This window comes from Lactuca virosa, chromosome 9 (genome assembly GCF_052849685.1).
Source record: "Lactuca virosa cultivar CGN04683 chromosome 9, Lactuca_virosa_CGN04683_v6, whole genome shotgun sequence".
NCBI classification, from domain to species: domain Eukaryota; kingdom Viridiplantae; phylum Streptophyta; class Magnoliopsida; order Asterales; family Asteraceae; genus Lactuca; species Lactuca virosa.
In genome coordinates this window covers 181,545,632-181,562,446 of record NC_136434.1, presented here as the reverse complement: position 1 = coordinate 181,562,446, position 16,815 = coordinate 181,545,632, and the positions used below count along the sequence as shown (strand labels likewise).

The following is a 16,815-nucleotide window of genomic DNA, read 5'->3' as shown; positions in this document are numbered from 1 at the left end:
AAATTGGGTATTACAAAGCCTCAAATGCCTATATAGCCGGTAGGAAAAAACAAAAAAACGGGCATATTCTTCAAAACCAGTTCACCAACGGTCACTTATGAAACTGGTTCAGACGAAACCGTTTCGGTTCCAAAGCGGTCTTAACGGTAAAAAACATGAATTGGTTAAATCCGACGGTTCGGTTCATACTCTGTTCGGTTCTTAGGTGAACCGATTCAGGGCTGAACCAGTTTTCGGTTCGGCAATCGGTTTGGATCTTGAACCGGTTTTTTTCCCGCGCCTATACTACAGCCGAGATAAGGTATTATTATCATATTGCGTGGGCGGATTTAAAGTAACATGGGCCCACGTCGTAAATGAAAAAGACAGTCCAGTTTAGGCCAACCCCAATTTTGAGCGTTACCTCTTTCCCTCGAGTCCTGCCGCGTCTCGGATCTCTGTCACATAAACAAAAAACCCTCTCAGTCTCCCTCTCCGCCGCTTCTTTCCGTCGAGTAAAAAACCTCTGCGCCACCACCTACCACCACCGCTGCACCAAGCGCACTGCTGCGACGTCTCTCGGGGACTCGACGGGTGGTGACTTGGTTTCTCTTTCTCAGCTGCTCTCCTTTCTGGCCTCTCGATCTCTGTTTAGGTATAAATATTATTCTCAATCACTACTACTTTTAGTTGATATATATTATTTATTAGTACTAATTTCCGTTAATTTATAGTAAGTTTTTTTACTGGTAAAGTTTGTATTAATTACTAACTATTCTCGATCTGCCATGCCCCCGTCATAATCTAGAAAACAATGTCTGTTGTGGATATATCCATGGAAGACTTACCTGTACCTATCATGGTCAATATCCTCTCAAGGCTTCCTGTGAAGACAATCATCCACTGCAAGTGTGTATGCAAAAAGTGGCTGAATATAGTTTTGGACTCTTACTTTGCTCATCTTCATCTCTCGAGATCACCTGCAGGCTTCATGATTTATCGTAATTCTGAAGAAGAAATGACAGGTGGCTTTGAAACAGGCATTTTGAAGTGGGTGGAGGTTGAAGACGAACTCGATCACCACCGTTTACACCATGACCCTGTCATGAGTCTTGATCTTAATCTTGCACCCATTTTCCAAGAGTCTCAAATACACCCTGTGGGCTCAGTCGATGGTTTACTCTGCCTGTGGCAGCTTGGTAAGGGAAAAGATAACACTTACATATGCAATCCAATCACCAGAGAATACATGATCCTCCCGAGGCAACAATACTATATTGAACGAGATTCAACAAGTGTCTATTGTTTTGGTGTCAGTTCACTTACACGAGAATACAAAGTGATACGGATTTTCCAAAAGCTTATACCTCCAGATTTCATCTCAACATTTCAGGTAATTCTATCTCAATCAGAAGCCGAAGTTTACACTCTTGGCACAGGACAATGGAGAAGTCTTGGTCATGTCCCGTATTGGATTAGCACATGCTCTGGGCCATATTTGAATGGGCATGCTCATTGGACCCTTGTTGGCAACGATTTCCCTGAAAAAATTTGTGCTTTTGATTTTGACAAAGAGACATTTGAGCTCTTCCCTTCACCTCCCTATGAAGCTATAGAAGAAAGTTTTGGAGGAACTTTGGGAGTCCTAAAGGGGTGTTTATGTCGATGTGACACCTATGATTCTAACATGACTGTTTGGGTGATGAAGGAATATGGGATCAAGAATTCTTGGCATAAAGAGTTGGTGATCAAATATATTATCAAACCTGATTTTGATATGTTGGGTTTGGAACCCAATTTTCTAATTGAGGGTTTTAAAGATGGAACTTTTTTGATGGCAAATAATGAAAGTAACCTAATTGTTTACTGTCCTCGGAGGAAAACAGTTGTAGATAGGGAAGTATTTGGTGGCTACTTCAACGGATTGCCTTATCGTCCTAGCTTTCATAGACTACACAACTTTAAAAACGAGAGAGTTCATGTGTTTTAAATGTCAAAAATAGTTCTATAACCAGCATCCGTTGTCAAGTTTGTGTAAGCATAGTTTTTTGATGTCCAACATGTTACTATTGCCCTTTTACATTTCAATTTGGGATTTATTATGGGATTTTAAAAGTGATCTATTTTGTTGCTGGTTTCACTTAGGCTGAAGGGAGTGGTAGCACCCTTGTCACACCGGCATATCATTTTTTGTGCTGCCACATTATATTTTTGCTGCCAACTCACTAGCTTGTTTTTCTTAGCATTTCATAGGGAGTGGTTGTGTGTTAAATTAACATAGTTTATTTTGAAGGGGAAAAAAGAGAGAAAACAATAGCTATGAACAAATCAGAATCCACCAATACATTTTCTCTCTCCTCTTGCTACGTGCTTGGCGACCCATTCTTAGCACCTCCTTTATTGAATCTTAAAGGGTGGTGTTTGATATCTTAACGACTTGCTTGGCGAGAGGGGTGGCGAGTCCACTCTCTCAAGCCTTATTGTTTGACAAATTATACATTACACAAAAGCATGCCATATTAGTACATATAGTGTGGTTAAAACCTATAAACCATGTATTTTTTAAAATGAACCCGCCATTAGCATTACCTTCATATCAAATTCTTAATCCTTAGACATTTTTGGGAAGTTCTCAAATACTTTTAGTATTTAAAACCTAATATGGTGTCTAGTAAGTTAGTAACTTATCAACATGTTCATGAGAAATGCAAGAGAAAGCAATACAACTTCAAATGGACTTGACTTTCAAATCATAAAAAATTATAAAGTTCAAAATTATGGCTAATTTCTTGGGGTGGTTTGGCCTAACCATTGGGGTCCAAACTTAAGCATCATTAGGGTTAAGATGCTCAACTAGTGAAATTAATATGTTGTCCTAAACCATTGGACTTATGTGTTCAAATAAGGACGTAAACAACTGATCCGTTCAAGCTTATCTTGTTACAAGCTCAAGCTTAACCTAAACTTTATTTAATAATAAAGAGAAGTGATTCGTGCACAACAATTTTTCTCCATACACAACAATTTATGTTTTTATAGAGTTGTATAATACAATACTTTAATGCATAAATTGTTGTGTATGGAAAAAATTTGTTATATACACATCATCTCCCAAAAATAAAACACAATCCAAGCTTTTATGTATACGACCACCATTGTTGTAAGAGGTTTTACGATCGGTCCAATCATGTTCAAACACATAACTTATTCTCCAAGTAAAAGACACTATAAAGTTTTCTCCACTATAAAAGACACATAGTGTCATACATCACAAAATATATACTTATACACAACCATCATCAATCAAAATCAACTATTCTCTCTGTTTTGTTATTGGTGTGACAATGGTAAATTTAAGTGAGAATATTTCCAACGATGAAATATTTATAAATCTTATTCCTATTTTAATTTGACATAACTTTTTAAAGCTTTTAGTTTTTAAGAAAAAACTAGAAAAAAATATATTTATTTGACAGCATAAGCTTTTAGTTTTTCGGAAATTTTAACTAATTTTACACATTTATAAGCTAATAACTACTTTTGCCAAACACAAATGTATAAATAAAAGTAAAAGGCTACAATTTTAGCTATCAGCTACCAACTAGTTTTATCATACATGCCAAAAAATGTAAATGATTCTAGGAAGTGTGCTATTATTCGTATCCACTCACTCATATAAAAGGCAGGGGCGGCTCAACGAGTTTGGGAGCTCTAAACGAACCAAATTTTTGGGGCCCTTTGGTCTATACTATACTTAAATTCTATAATAAAAACAAATATAAAAGTGAAGGTTGTTTTTTTTTTCTATTTAAACTTCATATTTGTAGAGTTTTAATTAAATGGAGAACTCAAACTTGTATGATTATTTTTAACTCAAATGTGCACAACTCAACATAGAAATCAAATGAACAAGCCACATACATAGAAAACGATCAATAACCAACATTCTTTAGCTTCAAGTTAAATAAACAAAGGAACAAAGAAATAAAAAATCACTAACTCAAACTTCCGGTGTTTTAATTAAAAAGGACAACATTCTTTAGCTTCAAGCAGCAAGCCAACAATGCAAAATATGAGTGGAAACACTAACTCAAAAATCAAAAATCAATGAGAAAAAAAGAAATCGAGCATTAATCAATAAACAAGAAACAATGGAAAATCATATAATGGAAAAAATTAACCCTAATCGACTATTAATCCTAATAAATAATCAGATGATGAAAAAAATCAAGTGAAAATATTGCACATACCTTGAATCAATGAATCCTCAGAGTTTTTGAACAATGAAGAATCAGAGAAGCTGAGAATGGAGAAGGAAAAAATTGCAGCGGTTCAGGCAACCTTTCAGTGTTTAAGAATCGTGATTGTAAAAGCCCATAATCGATAATCAATATTCAAAGTGCAAGAATGGAGAAGGAAGGAAGAAGAATAGAAGTGTGATTGTCGCTTTTGATTTGAGGTGTCATGCGTGCATATGAGCGAATGGAGGCGTGCATATGAGTGAATGGAGAAGAAGGTATCGACAATCGACATTAAAGGATTTGGGTAAGTAGGGTTCTTTACAAAATGGGGCCCTAAGCCCTAACTTAACTTTATAATATGTAAAGTCGCCCTGATAAAAGGTGAACACATATAAAAGGTGTTATTTTATATATCCACTCACTCACATAAAAGATGAACACATATAAAGGGTGCTATTATTCGTATCTGCTCACTCAACTAAAAGATGAACACACATATACCCACTCACTCATAGATGGGATACAGACTGACTCATCTTTCTAACACATTTAAGATGAGGTTCTATAAAATGTAAAACATACAATTTTTAGTGAACTATTTCCTAAGGTTGTGCACGGGTCGGTTTTGGACCCAAACCCAACCCAACCTATAAATGGTCGGTTTCTGGTTTTCAGGACCCAATAGGATCAGTTTCTCGGGTTCCGATGTCGGTTTGGGCGGTTTTTCGGTTTCTTGGGTTCAACTCATACACTCACGGCATGGGTTTAAACCCATGGGTTTTGGATTCTAACTCATTTTCCATAAATGAAGCAACAAGTTCAAAAAACACCAAATTTAAGTTAAATACTTCAAAAAAACATGAGTTTTACAACAAATAGTCTATTACAAGTTACAACCAAAGCCCAAAATAATTTATTACAACCAAAACACAATCAAGTATGGGTCGGTTTCTGGGTAAAAACCGAAACCGAACCCGATTTTTCGGTTTTTAAAAAATTCAAACCCTAACCGTCGGTTTTGCTTCATTTTCAGGTTTTTCGGTTTCGGTTTGGTTACTTTTAGTAGTTTTCTCCATTTCTTGGTTTGGGTCTGCTAACCGCTACTATTTCCATCGAGTCCCGCCCCCGTATCAAAACTGAAAAACACTCTGCGTGCTTCTTTCTCCCGCCCTGAAGTGTGAAAGGAGAAAATAACCTCCATCTCTATGAACCACCGCCCGCTGCGCCCAGCCCTGCTCCTACCTTCTCTCCGTTTCGATATCGGTCAGTGGGTCTCTCTTTCTCAGTTATTCTCGAGTCTCGCCTCCTGATCTCTCTTTAGGTATAAAATATTCATAATCAATGCTCGTTTTAGATGGTAATGATTATTTATCAGTAGTAAGGTTTTTGTTAATTGAGATTTTAGTTGTCAATTGTTAAGTGTTTATGATTTGTTAGATTATCATCAATTACCGCTGGTAAAGTTTTTGTTAGAAGTAATTTGTCTTAATTTTGAATTAGTAAGGGTTATGCAACAATTTTTTTTTGTCGGGATTATGGCCATATTTTTTTTAGTAGTAATCTGTTCCTAAATTTGCTAGTTGGGAATTTTAATTAGGGTTTGTTAACAGGTCATATCAATGGAAGACTTACCAGTACCTGTCATGTTCGACATTCTGTCAAGACTTCCTGTGAAGACAATCATCCACTGCAAGTGTGTATGCAAGAAGTGGCTGGATCTCGTTTCCGACTCTTACTTTGCTGATCTTCACCTATCGAGATCCCCTGCAGGCTTCATGATTCATCATAATTCAGAAAAAGAAACGAATGGTAATTACCATAAACCTGGCATTTTGAAGTGGGTGGAGATCAAAGACAAACTCGATCGCCAACATTTACAACAAGACCCTGTCATGAGACTTGACCTTAATCTTTCACCTTTTTTCCAAAACTCTCGTGTACATCCTGTGGGCTCAGTCAATGGTCTGATCTGCCTATGGCAGTATGGTCTTAAAACTGATAACTATTTCATATGCAATCCAATCACTAGAGAATATATGATCCTCCCAAATCAACAATACTATAAACAAGGTTATGTGGTAATCAATCATGGTTTTGGAGTCGGTTCCCTTACGCATGAATACAAAGTGATACGGATCTACCAAAGAGATATTCCCTTTAATCCTACATCAACATCTGGAATCAGAGAAGCTGAAGTTTACACCCTTGGCATGGGTAAATGGAGAAGTCTTGGTCATGTCCCTTACACGATTGGAGGTTTCTTTGGGCTATTTTTCAATGGCCATGTTCATTGGTCTGTGTTTGGCAAAGATTCCCCTGAAAAACTTTTTGCTTTTGATTTGGATAACGAGACATTTAAGTTGTTCCCATCTCCTCCTGTTGAAACTATACAAGGAAGTCACCATTTCCTAAGTTTGGCAGTTCTTAAAGGTTGTTTATGTCAATCTGATACCTTTGAGTCTCAATTCACGCTGTGGGTGATGAGGGAATATGGGATCAAGGAATCTTGGCATAGAGAGGTGATGATCAAGGAAGGTGTTAGCCCTGCTTTAGATTGGTTGATGTGGGAACCTGTGTGTCTGATTGAACGTTTAAATGATGGAACAATTTTGATGGTTTATTATGAAGACAAATTGTTGGCGTGTTCTTTTGAGAAGGGAACAATTGCAAACTCGGATTTTTTTGACCCATGTTTCACTGGAATCGCTTATCGTCCAAGCTTCCTTAAGCTCCGGAACTTCAAATCAGAGAGAGTTCATGTGTTTTAAAGGTCAATAAGATCATACCAAAAACACCCACTATCGTTTTGTTAAGAAACAATTATTTTAAGTTTAAAATGTTACTATTGCATTTAAATTTACTCTGGTGACCTTCTACATGTTTTTAAGTGGACATTAAATTAAAGCATTAACCCTTTTTTTTATTTTTTTTTTATTTTTTTTTTATTTTTTTGAGTAAAGTGCAAAGGTCTTTGCAAAGAACTGTGAATCATATCCAAAATATTTTCAATTTGCATGAAAGGTTTATAATATGAATTTTTTTTATGGTGAAAATATTGATTTATCCTTTTTCTTTTTACATTTTTTAACATTATCTTATTATTTGAATAAATAAAAAATAAAGTATGGCCTCTCTCTCTCTCTCTCTCTCTCATGGTCATCATTCATTCTTTTTCTTCTTAAACCAACAAGTAACCCACAAAGAACACAATCCTAATCTATATAGTTGTCCACTGTCATAAACCTACTCTCCACCGCATCTCTCATCGTGAACCCATGAAGATGAAGAACAACCGAGATCCAACACATGAGCGCCATCGGAGATCCATCGCACACCCCGTCTATCTATGACGTATGCTTAAAAATGTTGAATTATATGAGATGTATTTGAAAAATATCAAGTTATATAAAATGTGTTTTAAAAAATCACTCTATACGAGGGGATTTTATATAACTTATGATAGATAAGGTTAGAGTAGTGTAACAACGTAAATTTCCAAAATAATTTTTCGTTTTTAAAACATAATTTCATACATCAAAACCCAATGTAACATATGTCATCCAAATAAAACAATCCCAAGATCTCAATACATAAAACTCCATCAATGTGTACAAATCATGTCGGCGCCTTCCTGCGATCCTCGCTGGTACCTGAAACACATATCACATAAACGGTAAGCATAAATGTTTAGTGAGTTCCCCAAAATACCATGCACATACAACTAGCCACTCGAGGCTATAACTCTACTAGACCTTCCGGTCAATGTGTCTCAGGGGCCTTCCGGTCCCATTCTTGGAGTAGACCTTCCGGTCCTACTCCATCGACCTTCCGATCCTACTCTGTCGACCTTCCGATCCATACCATGTTGACCTTCCGGTCCATACCATGTTGACCTTCCGGTCCATATCACACTGACCTTCCGGTCCATACCATGCTACTCATAACATACATAACATATACATATCACATAGGAACATATATCATGTACTCGTCCTAGCACATAAGACCTTCCGGTCACACATTTCATAACTCATAAACATAAGACCTTCCGGTCACTCATAGTTACCATTCCAGGTAAAGTATAGTGAGAAGACTCACCTCGTACGATGTCAGATAATCTCTCTTGCTCGATAACCCGATCTAGCTTCCTCCTATCAACATAATAACATCTCTAATCAATACTTACTCTTGTCCTTATTCCTAAAGAATGGGTAGAAGACCATTCTACCCCTCCCTGTCCTTTCTTGAACCAGTTTGACCAAAACCCTAAAAGTCAACCCCAGTCAACGGTTAAACTTTGACCAGACTCGTCGAGTGCACTCAGGTGACTCGGCGAGTCCATGCGTGTCCTCTGAATCCTTCAAGGCCTCACTCGACTCGTCGAGTCAACCTTTCTCCGACGGGTTACCCATGAACACGAACCGTGGTGCAACACGATCCGACTCATCGAGTCCGCTCATGGACTCGGCGAGTTTCTTCCATGAGAATGCTCAAACGACCTTCTGAGGTCAGATCTGTTTCTCTAACCTATAGATCTGACCTTCCCATACACAATAATCACGGAAAGGTTCAACCTTTATACTCATGCAACCAACATACGGCTTCTTTTGGTGAAATAGCTTGTAAAATGGCAACCTAGGTTCATATCTCTAATGGAGTAGCATAAAGCAGGGAGGTTAGGGCTCTCTGGACCTCTCAAGGTCCAGAGCCAGAGTTTAACACTCAAAGGGACATCATAAGCATCATATCCAAGCCAAAAAAGGATAGAGAAAACCCTAGATTCAAGGGTTCTACACCAAAACATAAGAAGGGTTCGATTTAATACCTCAGAGATGGAGTTTCCTTACTTGAAACCACAGAATAGCAACCCCCTTGACCTTCTTTTGCTGGAATCTCCTTCTTCTTTGCAAAAACCACACCAACAAGGATTAAAATAACCCTTCTCCTCACACGACACGCTCAAGCTCACTAGGGTTTCTCTCTCTGGACTGGTAGCCGCAAATGAGGGCCATACGGTTCCTTAAATAGGGCACAGGCCCGAGGATTTAGGGTTTTCACCCACAACGCCTACTCGGCGAGTCTACTCTTGGACTCGTCGAGTAGTTCATTAAACTTACGTGGCCACCCCGCTTCTACTCGACGAGTTATAGCACCGACTCGTCGAGTAGATCAATGATTCTCAAAAATAAATAATTAAAATAATATACCTGGAAATCCGGGTGTTACAAGTAGTTAATCTTCTTTATGTGTAACGTTATATGAGGGGACTTTATATAACTTACGATAAATAAGATTAGAGTAGTTAAATTTCTTTTTGAAAATGTTAAGTGATTGTAACAATAACTTTGGCTAAATAAAAATTAATGAAACATGATATATAAAATGCTCTAAGAAGAACGCTACTTTAGAAAATGAGGGAGGGATACGTAAGATTAACATCGTGTTCTCAAGATTATTTTTTAACGAGGGCGAAGGGAAGGGAGAGGAGGGGAAAGAAAGGGAATGAGATGGAAGGAGAATGAGGAAAGGATAAATGTGTTCTCGAGTTTAAGGGGAGGGGAGAAGACGAAGGGTGGTAATGATGTTTTTACCCCTGCTTAGGGTTCTTCAACTTCATCAGAGGGAGAAGATGAAGAAGAGAGAAGACCACAGAGGTAAGGAGAGAGAGAGAGAGAGAGAGAAGATATCGTGATGAGAATAAAGAACAAATGGTGTGAAGTTGAAGAAGAGGGGGGGTGGGGGGGGGGGATGTATAACTATTGATTCATATGGTGTAACAAAAGTCGTTGTGAATCTCCATTTTTATGTGAATGGTCTTTATGGTTTCAATTTTATAAACATGTAAAATTACTATTAAAAATGATAAAATGACTATTTTATCATTTTTAATTTAATTTTTTTTTAAACTTATTTAAAAATTTAAAAATCATTAAATTTAATTATAAAGGTTTTACCACACACAATCCCACCCACCCTATCTCCCGTCTCCCTCCATTACTGTCCACCATCACTTCCGACATTATATTTTCGAGTCTCCCTCCATTACTGTCCACCATCACTTCCGACATTATATTTTCAAGTCTCCGCTATTACCTCATATATCAACTTTTTTGGTCACTTCCCTAAGATAATTTATTGAAAATAAAAAATAAATCAACACCTATCCACCCCAATTAAATTATTTTTCCCAATTTTTTTTTTACCAAACTCAATTAAAACACAAATAAAAACCACCACTCTTAAACATTCAAACTCTATATAAACATATACCGGAACTACGACTAAAAACACACGAAAATAGCGATTGAGAAGAAGATAAAAGCGAAGAAACCAATGAAGACTGACAGTGTGGTGGTTATGTTAGGTTAAAGAGAAGCATTGATCTAGGCCTCGACCGATGAAGATTGACTGTGAGGTGGTCCGTTAAAGGGAAGTTGTAACGTCCCAAAAACAAGACCCATAAACTTTTCATTTTTAAATTACTAAATAGTACATCATCTCATTTTCATAAACCAAGGTAATCAAAGCTATATTAATACATCGTCGTTATCAGAGTAAATCACAGAATGCGGAAACATGTGGTGTGTGCTCTGCAATCATCCCGAGCTCTTCCATTTGAAAACCGAAGTACCTGAAACATAAACTGAAAACTGTAAGCACAAAACTTAGTGAGTTCCCCAAGATACCACATACCATACATAATAAATCACATACTAGGCCCCGACCGGTATCAAGTTCCCACTCGGCTTCGGGCCCCGCCCGGCATCGAGCTCCGCTCGGTATACATATATGTTATTTCTAGGCCCCGCCCAATATACTCATAAACATATGTCACATAACCATACTAACACATACAAAAATCATAAACAATAACATACAATGCAGCTACTGGGCTTTGCCCGACATCGAGCCCCGCCCGGTAATCACAAAACACATACGGCTAACTATCATACAATATACTCTTCAGGCCCCGCCTAGCATCGAGCTCTGCTCGGTAAACATATTGTAACATCTGGATTTTCAGGAACATTACTGTGTATGTTAATCTTGAGATTGAAGGAGGGACTCAACGAGTTGAGGGACCAACTCGCCGAGTCAAGTCGAGTTGCTCGCGTGGATTTAATGAGTGGACTCGACGAGTCAGAGGAGGGAATCGCCGAGTAGGTGCTGGGCAGAGAAACCCTAATTGCCCAGGTTTGTGACCTATTTAAAGGCCCTTATGGCCTTCATTTGCGGCCACACACACACTTGAGAGACCCTAACGAACCAGAGAGCATAGAGAGTGAGAGAAGGAGCTAATTACATCACCATTAATGCATTCTTGCAAGAAGGAAGGAGGGGATTCAAGCTAGGCTGATTGAGGAGCTCAGATCTACTATCACTTCTTCAAAGGTTGTTGTTTGAGGTATGAATCCATGCCTATTTTCGTGTATAAAGTAGATCTCATGAATCTAGGGTTTCTTTACCCATTTTTCGTAGAGATTATGGAGCATGTAGAGTCCTTTGACGCATAGACATTATATCTGGACCTTGAGAGATCCAGAGAGTCCCAATCTTCCAGCTTTATGCAGTCCCATAAGAGTTTTGGGTCTAGGTTACCATTTTGAGGGTTATTTCATCAAATAGAGCTTGTTGTGTGGTGTATGGACATAAAGGTTGAACCTTTACGTGACTTTTGGGTGCTAGAAGGCCAGATCTATAAGTTAGAGAAACAGATCTGACCTCAGAAGGTCAAATGAGTGTTGCCATGGACAAAACTCGCCGAGTCCATGAGAGGACTCGACGAGTCGGATCGGGTTGTCCCGCGATTCGTGATCGGTGGTAACCCGTCGAGTGAAAGGTTAACTCGACGAGTCGAGTGAGGCCTTAGGAGGACTTAGAGGACACGCATGGACTCGCCGAGTCACCCGAGTGCACTCGATGAGTCTGGTCAAAGTTGGACCGTTGACTGGAGTTGACTTCAGTTGACCTCAGGGTTTGGTCAAACTGATTCAAGAGAGGCCATGGAGGGGTAGAATGGTCTTCTACCCATTCTTTAGAGATGAGAACATAAAGAGAGTATTGATTAGAGATATTATCATTTTAATAGGAGGAGGCTAGATCGGGGATATCGAGAACGAGAGTATACTAGACATCATACGAGGTGAGTCTTCTCACTACACATTACCTAGAGTGGTATCTATGTGCAGACCGGAGGGTCTTATGCGTTATGTGTATGTTGAGATTATGTGCATTATGATATATGTATGCTATGTGTTATATAGACCGGACCAGATGGTCCAACGACTTATGAGGCCAGAGGGTCCTCCATCAGACCGGACCGGAGGGTCCAACGATTTAGACCGGACCGGAGGGTCCAACGAGCTAGACCGGACCGGAGGGTCCAACGAGCTACGGGACTGGAGGGTCCCGCTGAGACACATTGACCAGAGGGTCATACCGAGTTGTAGCCTTGAGTGGCTTATGTGCTGTATGTGGTATTTTGGGGAACTCACTAAGCTTCGTGCTTACCGTGTTAGGTGATATGTGTTTCAGGTACCTCAGAGGATCGTGGGAAGGCACCGGCATGATTTGTACACACTGACAGAGGATTTTGTATTTGAGATTCTGGGATATGTTTTACCGTGATAACATTTGATACACTTGAGTTCTGAGATGATTTATATGAGATATTTTATGTGTTTTAAAAATGAAAAAGTTGTTTGAAAATTTATGTTGTTACACATATAACACATAACACATGCAAGAGTCATGCAGATAACAATAATACCAAACGTAATAACCATGGGCCGACATTGGTGCCTTCGACCCACTAAACATAGTGAGGGGACTCACATCGCACTGCCGAATCTCACAGAAAGAATCTACGACTGCTGGCCCGCAAGAATCCCCACTATATCAATCACAAGTTAATCATCCATCAATAATCAGATCCGACCCATACTAGGTGTCCAAACTTGTAACATCCCAAAATTCAAGACCAAAATTTTCATTTTTAATTTAATAATTCATAAAAGAGATTACTGTAAACATCATCAATGTTATCTCATATCATAAAAACCCATAAGTCATATATCTCAAAAACATGTCATAGGATAATAATGTCAGAGTACAAATCCCAAGAATCTCATGTGCGGAAAATCATGTGTAATGCGCTGCCATCATGCCGACTCCTTTCCCTTCGAAGACGAAGTACCTGAAACCAAAATTGAAAATCGTAAGCACAAAGCTTAGTGAGTTCCCCCATCATACCACATACCATACAATATGTTGGATTAGATGTCTAAGCCCATAACTATAATTGGTATGTACTTGACCCGATAGTAGCATGGTCCATTTTGGGTTGCATTCATCAGAACAATTTGATAGGATGGATATTTGAGAAAGATGTTATTTGTGTTTTATTAATATATTATAAGTATAATATATTAATTGAGAAATCATATGTGTTTTATTAATATATTATAAGTATAATATACTATAATTGGGGAACTCACTAAGCTTCGTGCTTACCGTGTTAGGTGATATGTGTTTCAGGTACCTCAGAGGATCGCGAGAAGGCACCGATATGATTTGTACACACTGACAGAGGATTTTGTATTTGAGATTCTGGGATATGTTTTACCGTGATAACATTTGATACACTTGAGTTCTGAGATGATTTATATGAGATATTTTATGTGTTTTAAAAATGAAAAAGTTGTTTGAAAATTTATGTTGTTACAAGTTGGTATCAGAGCCTTGGTTTGAGGGATTCGGATGCACCTTCGGGTACGTTCAGACTCAAACTGAGGATTTGAGAAGAATTTTCGAAAAAGATAATTTTTATAAAATGTGAAAGAGTTTAAGAGACAACGAGTTGGAGCAGTATGTACAATCAGCCAGGGCCCAAATGGTGATTTCCCAAAATACCCTTACTTTTGTATTATGAGATATTATGCATGCTAGAGATAGGCTAGGTATTTCATACTTTAGGACTAGAGTGGCCTGATTTGTGATGCCTTAGCCTAGGAGTGCTGTTATATGTGATGTGCTTTCGAGTATGTGTTGAGTAAGAGTATCCAGCAGGAATCCTTTTAGAGAGGGATTTGAGTAGAGGAGTAATCTAGGAGAGATACCTAGATGAGCATTTGAGGAGTCTACTGAGAGAGTAGTCAGATGCCCACGTGGGGTAAAGTTGCTTGAGTTCGGTGATATCCTTTGAGTATGAGGAGAGCAAGTGGGTAATAACCTAGAGTGGTTTTACATGTTGGTAGAGATTATTCGATGCCTCGAATGCTGCTTGCTTCATGCTTTGTGGAACTCTTGATGATGAGAGTCAGCTACTAAGTGAATATGACGATATTCAGGAGGTAGATGGCTGGCATCATAAGGAGTTCTTCAGCAGCTGATGGCGGAGAAGTGTGAGAGCCTAGGAAGAGCCTAGGAAAGGGTGACCCTAGTCAGATGAGTACGCTGACAGAGTAGAGCATTTCACAGAGGAGCGAACACGCGTGACGGGATTGGTGATCGAGAAGGTTGAGCAGCTACTTAGGAGCTCGGGGATGGTCCGTGTAGAAAGTATGGGTAGATGTGGCAGGTAGTATGGGCCCGTACTACTGAAAGCAGAGGACCCATACTCGATACAGGGAACATTCCGGAGGTTTTAAGTAGCAGATCGAGAGGTGATTTCATGGGTCGAGTACCATGATTTGTAGCAGATCGAGAGGTGATTTCATGGTTCGAGTACCATGATTTGTAGCAGATCGAGAGGTGATTTCATGGTTCGAGTACCATGATTTGTAGCAGATCGAGAGGTGATTTCATGGTTCGAGTACCATGATGTGTAGCAGATCGAGAGGTGATGTCATGGTTCGAGTACCATGATTTGTAGCAAATCGAGAGGTGATTTCATGGTTCGTGTACCATGATTTGTAGCAGATCGAGAGGTGATTTCATGGTTCGAGTACCGTGATTTGTAGCAGATCGAAAGGTGATGTCATGGTTCGAGTATCATGATTCATAGTGGATTGAGAAGAGAGAACATGGTTCGAGTACCATGATTCGTAGCGGGTTGGGAAGAGAGAACATGGTTCGAGTACCATGATTCGTAGCAGATTGAGAAGAGAGAACATGGTTCGAGTACCATGATTCGTAGCGGGTTGGGAAGAGAGAACATGGTTCGAGTACCATGATTTGTAGCAGATTGGTAAAAGAGAGAACACGGTTTGGGTACCATAATTCATAGCAGATCGAGAGGTGGCCACATGGTTTGAGTACCATGACTCGTGGCAGTTAGTGCTTCTGGTTTACCAGTTATTCTGTTGTGATTGGTTAGTCTGAGATCAGATGTGAAGGAGTATGGGGCCAGAGGACCATGTTGAACGAATTTCAACGAAGCATCCCTTGTGAGGGAAGTCGAGATGATTCCAATGTATTTTTGGTAAGATGTCAGATGAAGTCGCAAGACTCAGGGATGAGTAGAGATGACGTTTATGGAGGGTTGCGGTATGAGTTGAGCAATCAGCCGATAATAGAGATGTCACCTTCTGTGACCTGGGTGGTATAATTTCCGTTACCTGTGGGAAACATAAGAGGTGTTGAGATTTCGGTTTCTGAGCTTGGGGGTAAAACCATGCGGGTTAGCATTGATGGCGACCTTCCATCAGAGTATTTGGGTAGTATGTCTGCCGAGAGGTAATGTTAGAGCATGAGCAGGTTGTCCGTGGGGACTGAGATGGTTAAGGACAAGGATACACCCTATTTGAGCATAGTGGGGCATGTATTAGCTGCAGAGGCAGACGATCAAGAAGAGGATATTGGGACAGTGGCTCTTATTGTCTATGATGAGTATCGAGTGTGGTAATGAGGTCTCCGCTCTTATTACAACCCACGTGATGGAACGTTGGTTGAGGAGTCGAGAATGAGGAGTATGATAGTTCATTATTTCAGATTAAGAGTCAGAGTTACTACTGGACAGTTGAGATGTCCGGTAATGGGATGGTATGAGATTTTGTATGATTAGAGGCAATCATGATGAGAAGTTTCTGAGGATTTCATCTGAGATTCGGGGTATTTGGAGTTGCGGGGTCTCTATCGGGGAGACCACTGAGCATTGCGTAGTACCTTCCAAGAGTAAGTGTGATGTCCCTGGTGTAAACAGTCTGTGGAATAGATTTTTGGTGCGCCAATTGGTGATGGTTCGAACCCTGAGTGGGGGAGAACCGGGTATTCTATCGAGAGGATCAGAGATTTGTTCAAGAGCGGTTAGGGAACTGGATAGAGACATGCACTATGGGATTCTGGGCAATAGAGGAGGGAATTTCGGATGTTCGTCAACATGTTCTGAGTCGTTGGCAATTCTTCCGTGTTTCAATCAAGAGTTGGAATATTCTGAATATACGTGATGTTTGGCATGAAGATTAGTTGTGGATCCTGAAGGAACGCATTGTTGTATCTGTGTATGATGTTGTAAGTAGGAGATCAGTGGTTGAGACAGGATATCATGAGGTTCTGTGATGGTGTACCGAGGTATCCGAGTATAATGTTCTAAAATTCGGATTATTTTGAGACTTGAGTTATGGGATGACGAGTGGTGTATCAGGTTTCTACGATT

General features: G+C 39.4%; 2 protein-coding genes across 2 annotated transcripts; both read left to right on the top strand.

The window, feature by feature from the left end:
• The first annotated feature begins 385 nt into the window (after positions 1 to 385).
• On the top strand, positions 386 to 2,094 carry LOC145135684 (F-box protein At3g07870-like). The gene is made up of 2 exons (XM_079069941.1): positions 386 to 634; positions 788 to 2,094. Exon 2 carries the CDS (start codon positions 794 to 796, stop codon positions 1,967 to 1,969), a length of 1,176 nt encoding a protein of 391 aa, XP_078926067.1. The 5' UTR covers positions 386 to 634; positions 788 to 793; the 3' UTR covers positions 1,970 to 2,094.
• Positions 2,095 to 5,839: 3,745 nt separating this feature from the next.
• On the top strand, positions 5,840 to 7,122 carry LOC145141267 (F-box protein At3g07870-like). Its single transcript, XM_079074569.1, has one exon. It carries the CDS (start codon positions 5,840 to 5,842, stop codon positions 6,986 to 6,988), a length of 1,149 nt encoding a protein of 382 aa, XP_078930695.1. The 3' UTR covers positions 6,989 to 7,122.
• The last annotated feature ends 9,693 nt before the right edge of the window (positions 7,123 to 16,815 follow it).

Bases quoted from the DNA above. Each gene is read 5' to 3' on its own strand.
- LOC145141267 (XM_079074569.1), top strand. From the start codon at position 5,840: ATGGAAGACTTACCAGTACCTGTCATGTTCGACATTCTGTCAAGACTT.
- LOC145135684 (XM_079069941.1), top strand. From the start codon at position 794: ATGTCTGTTGTGGATATATCCATGGAAGACTTACCTGTACCTATCATG.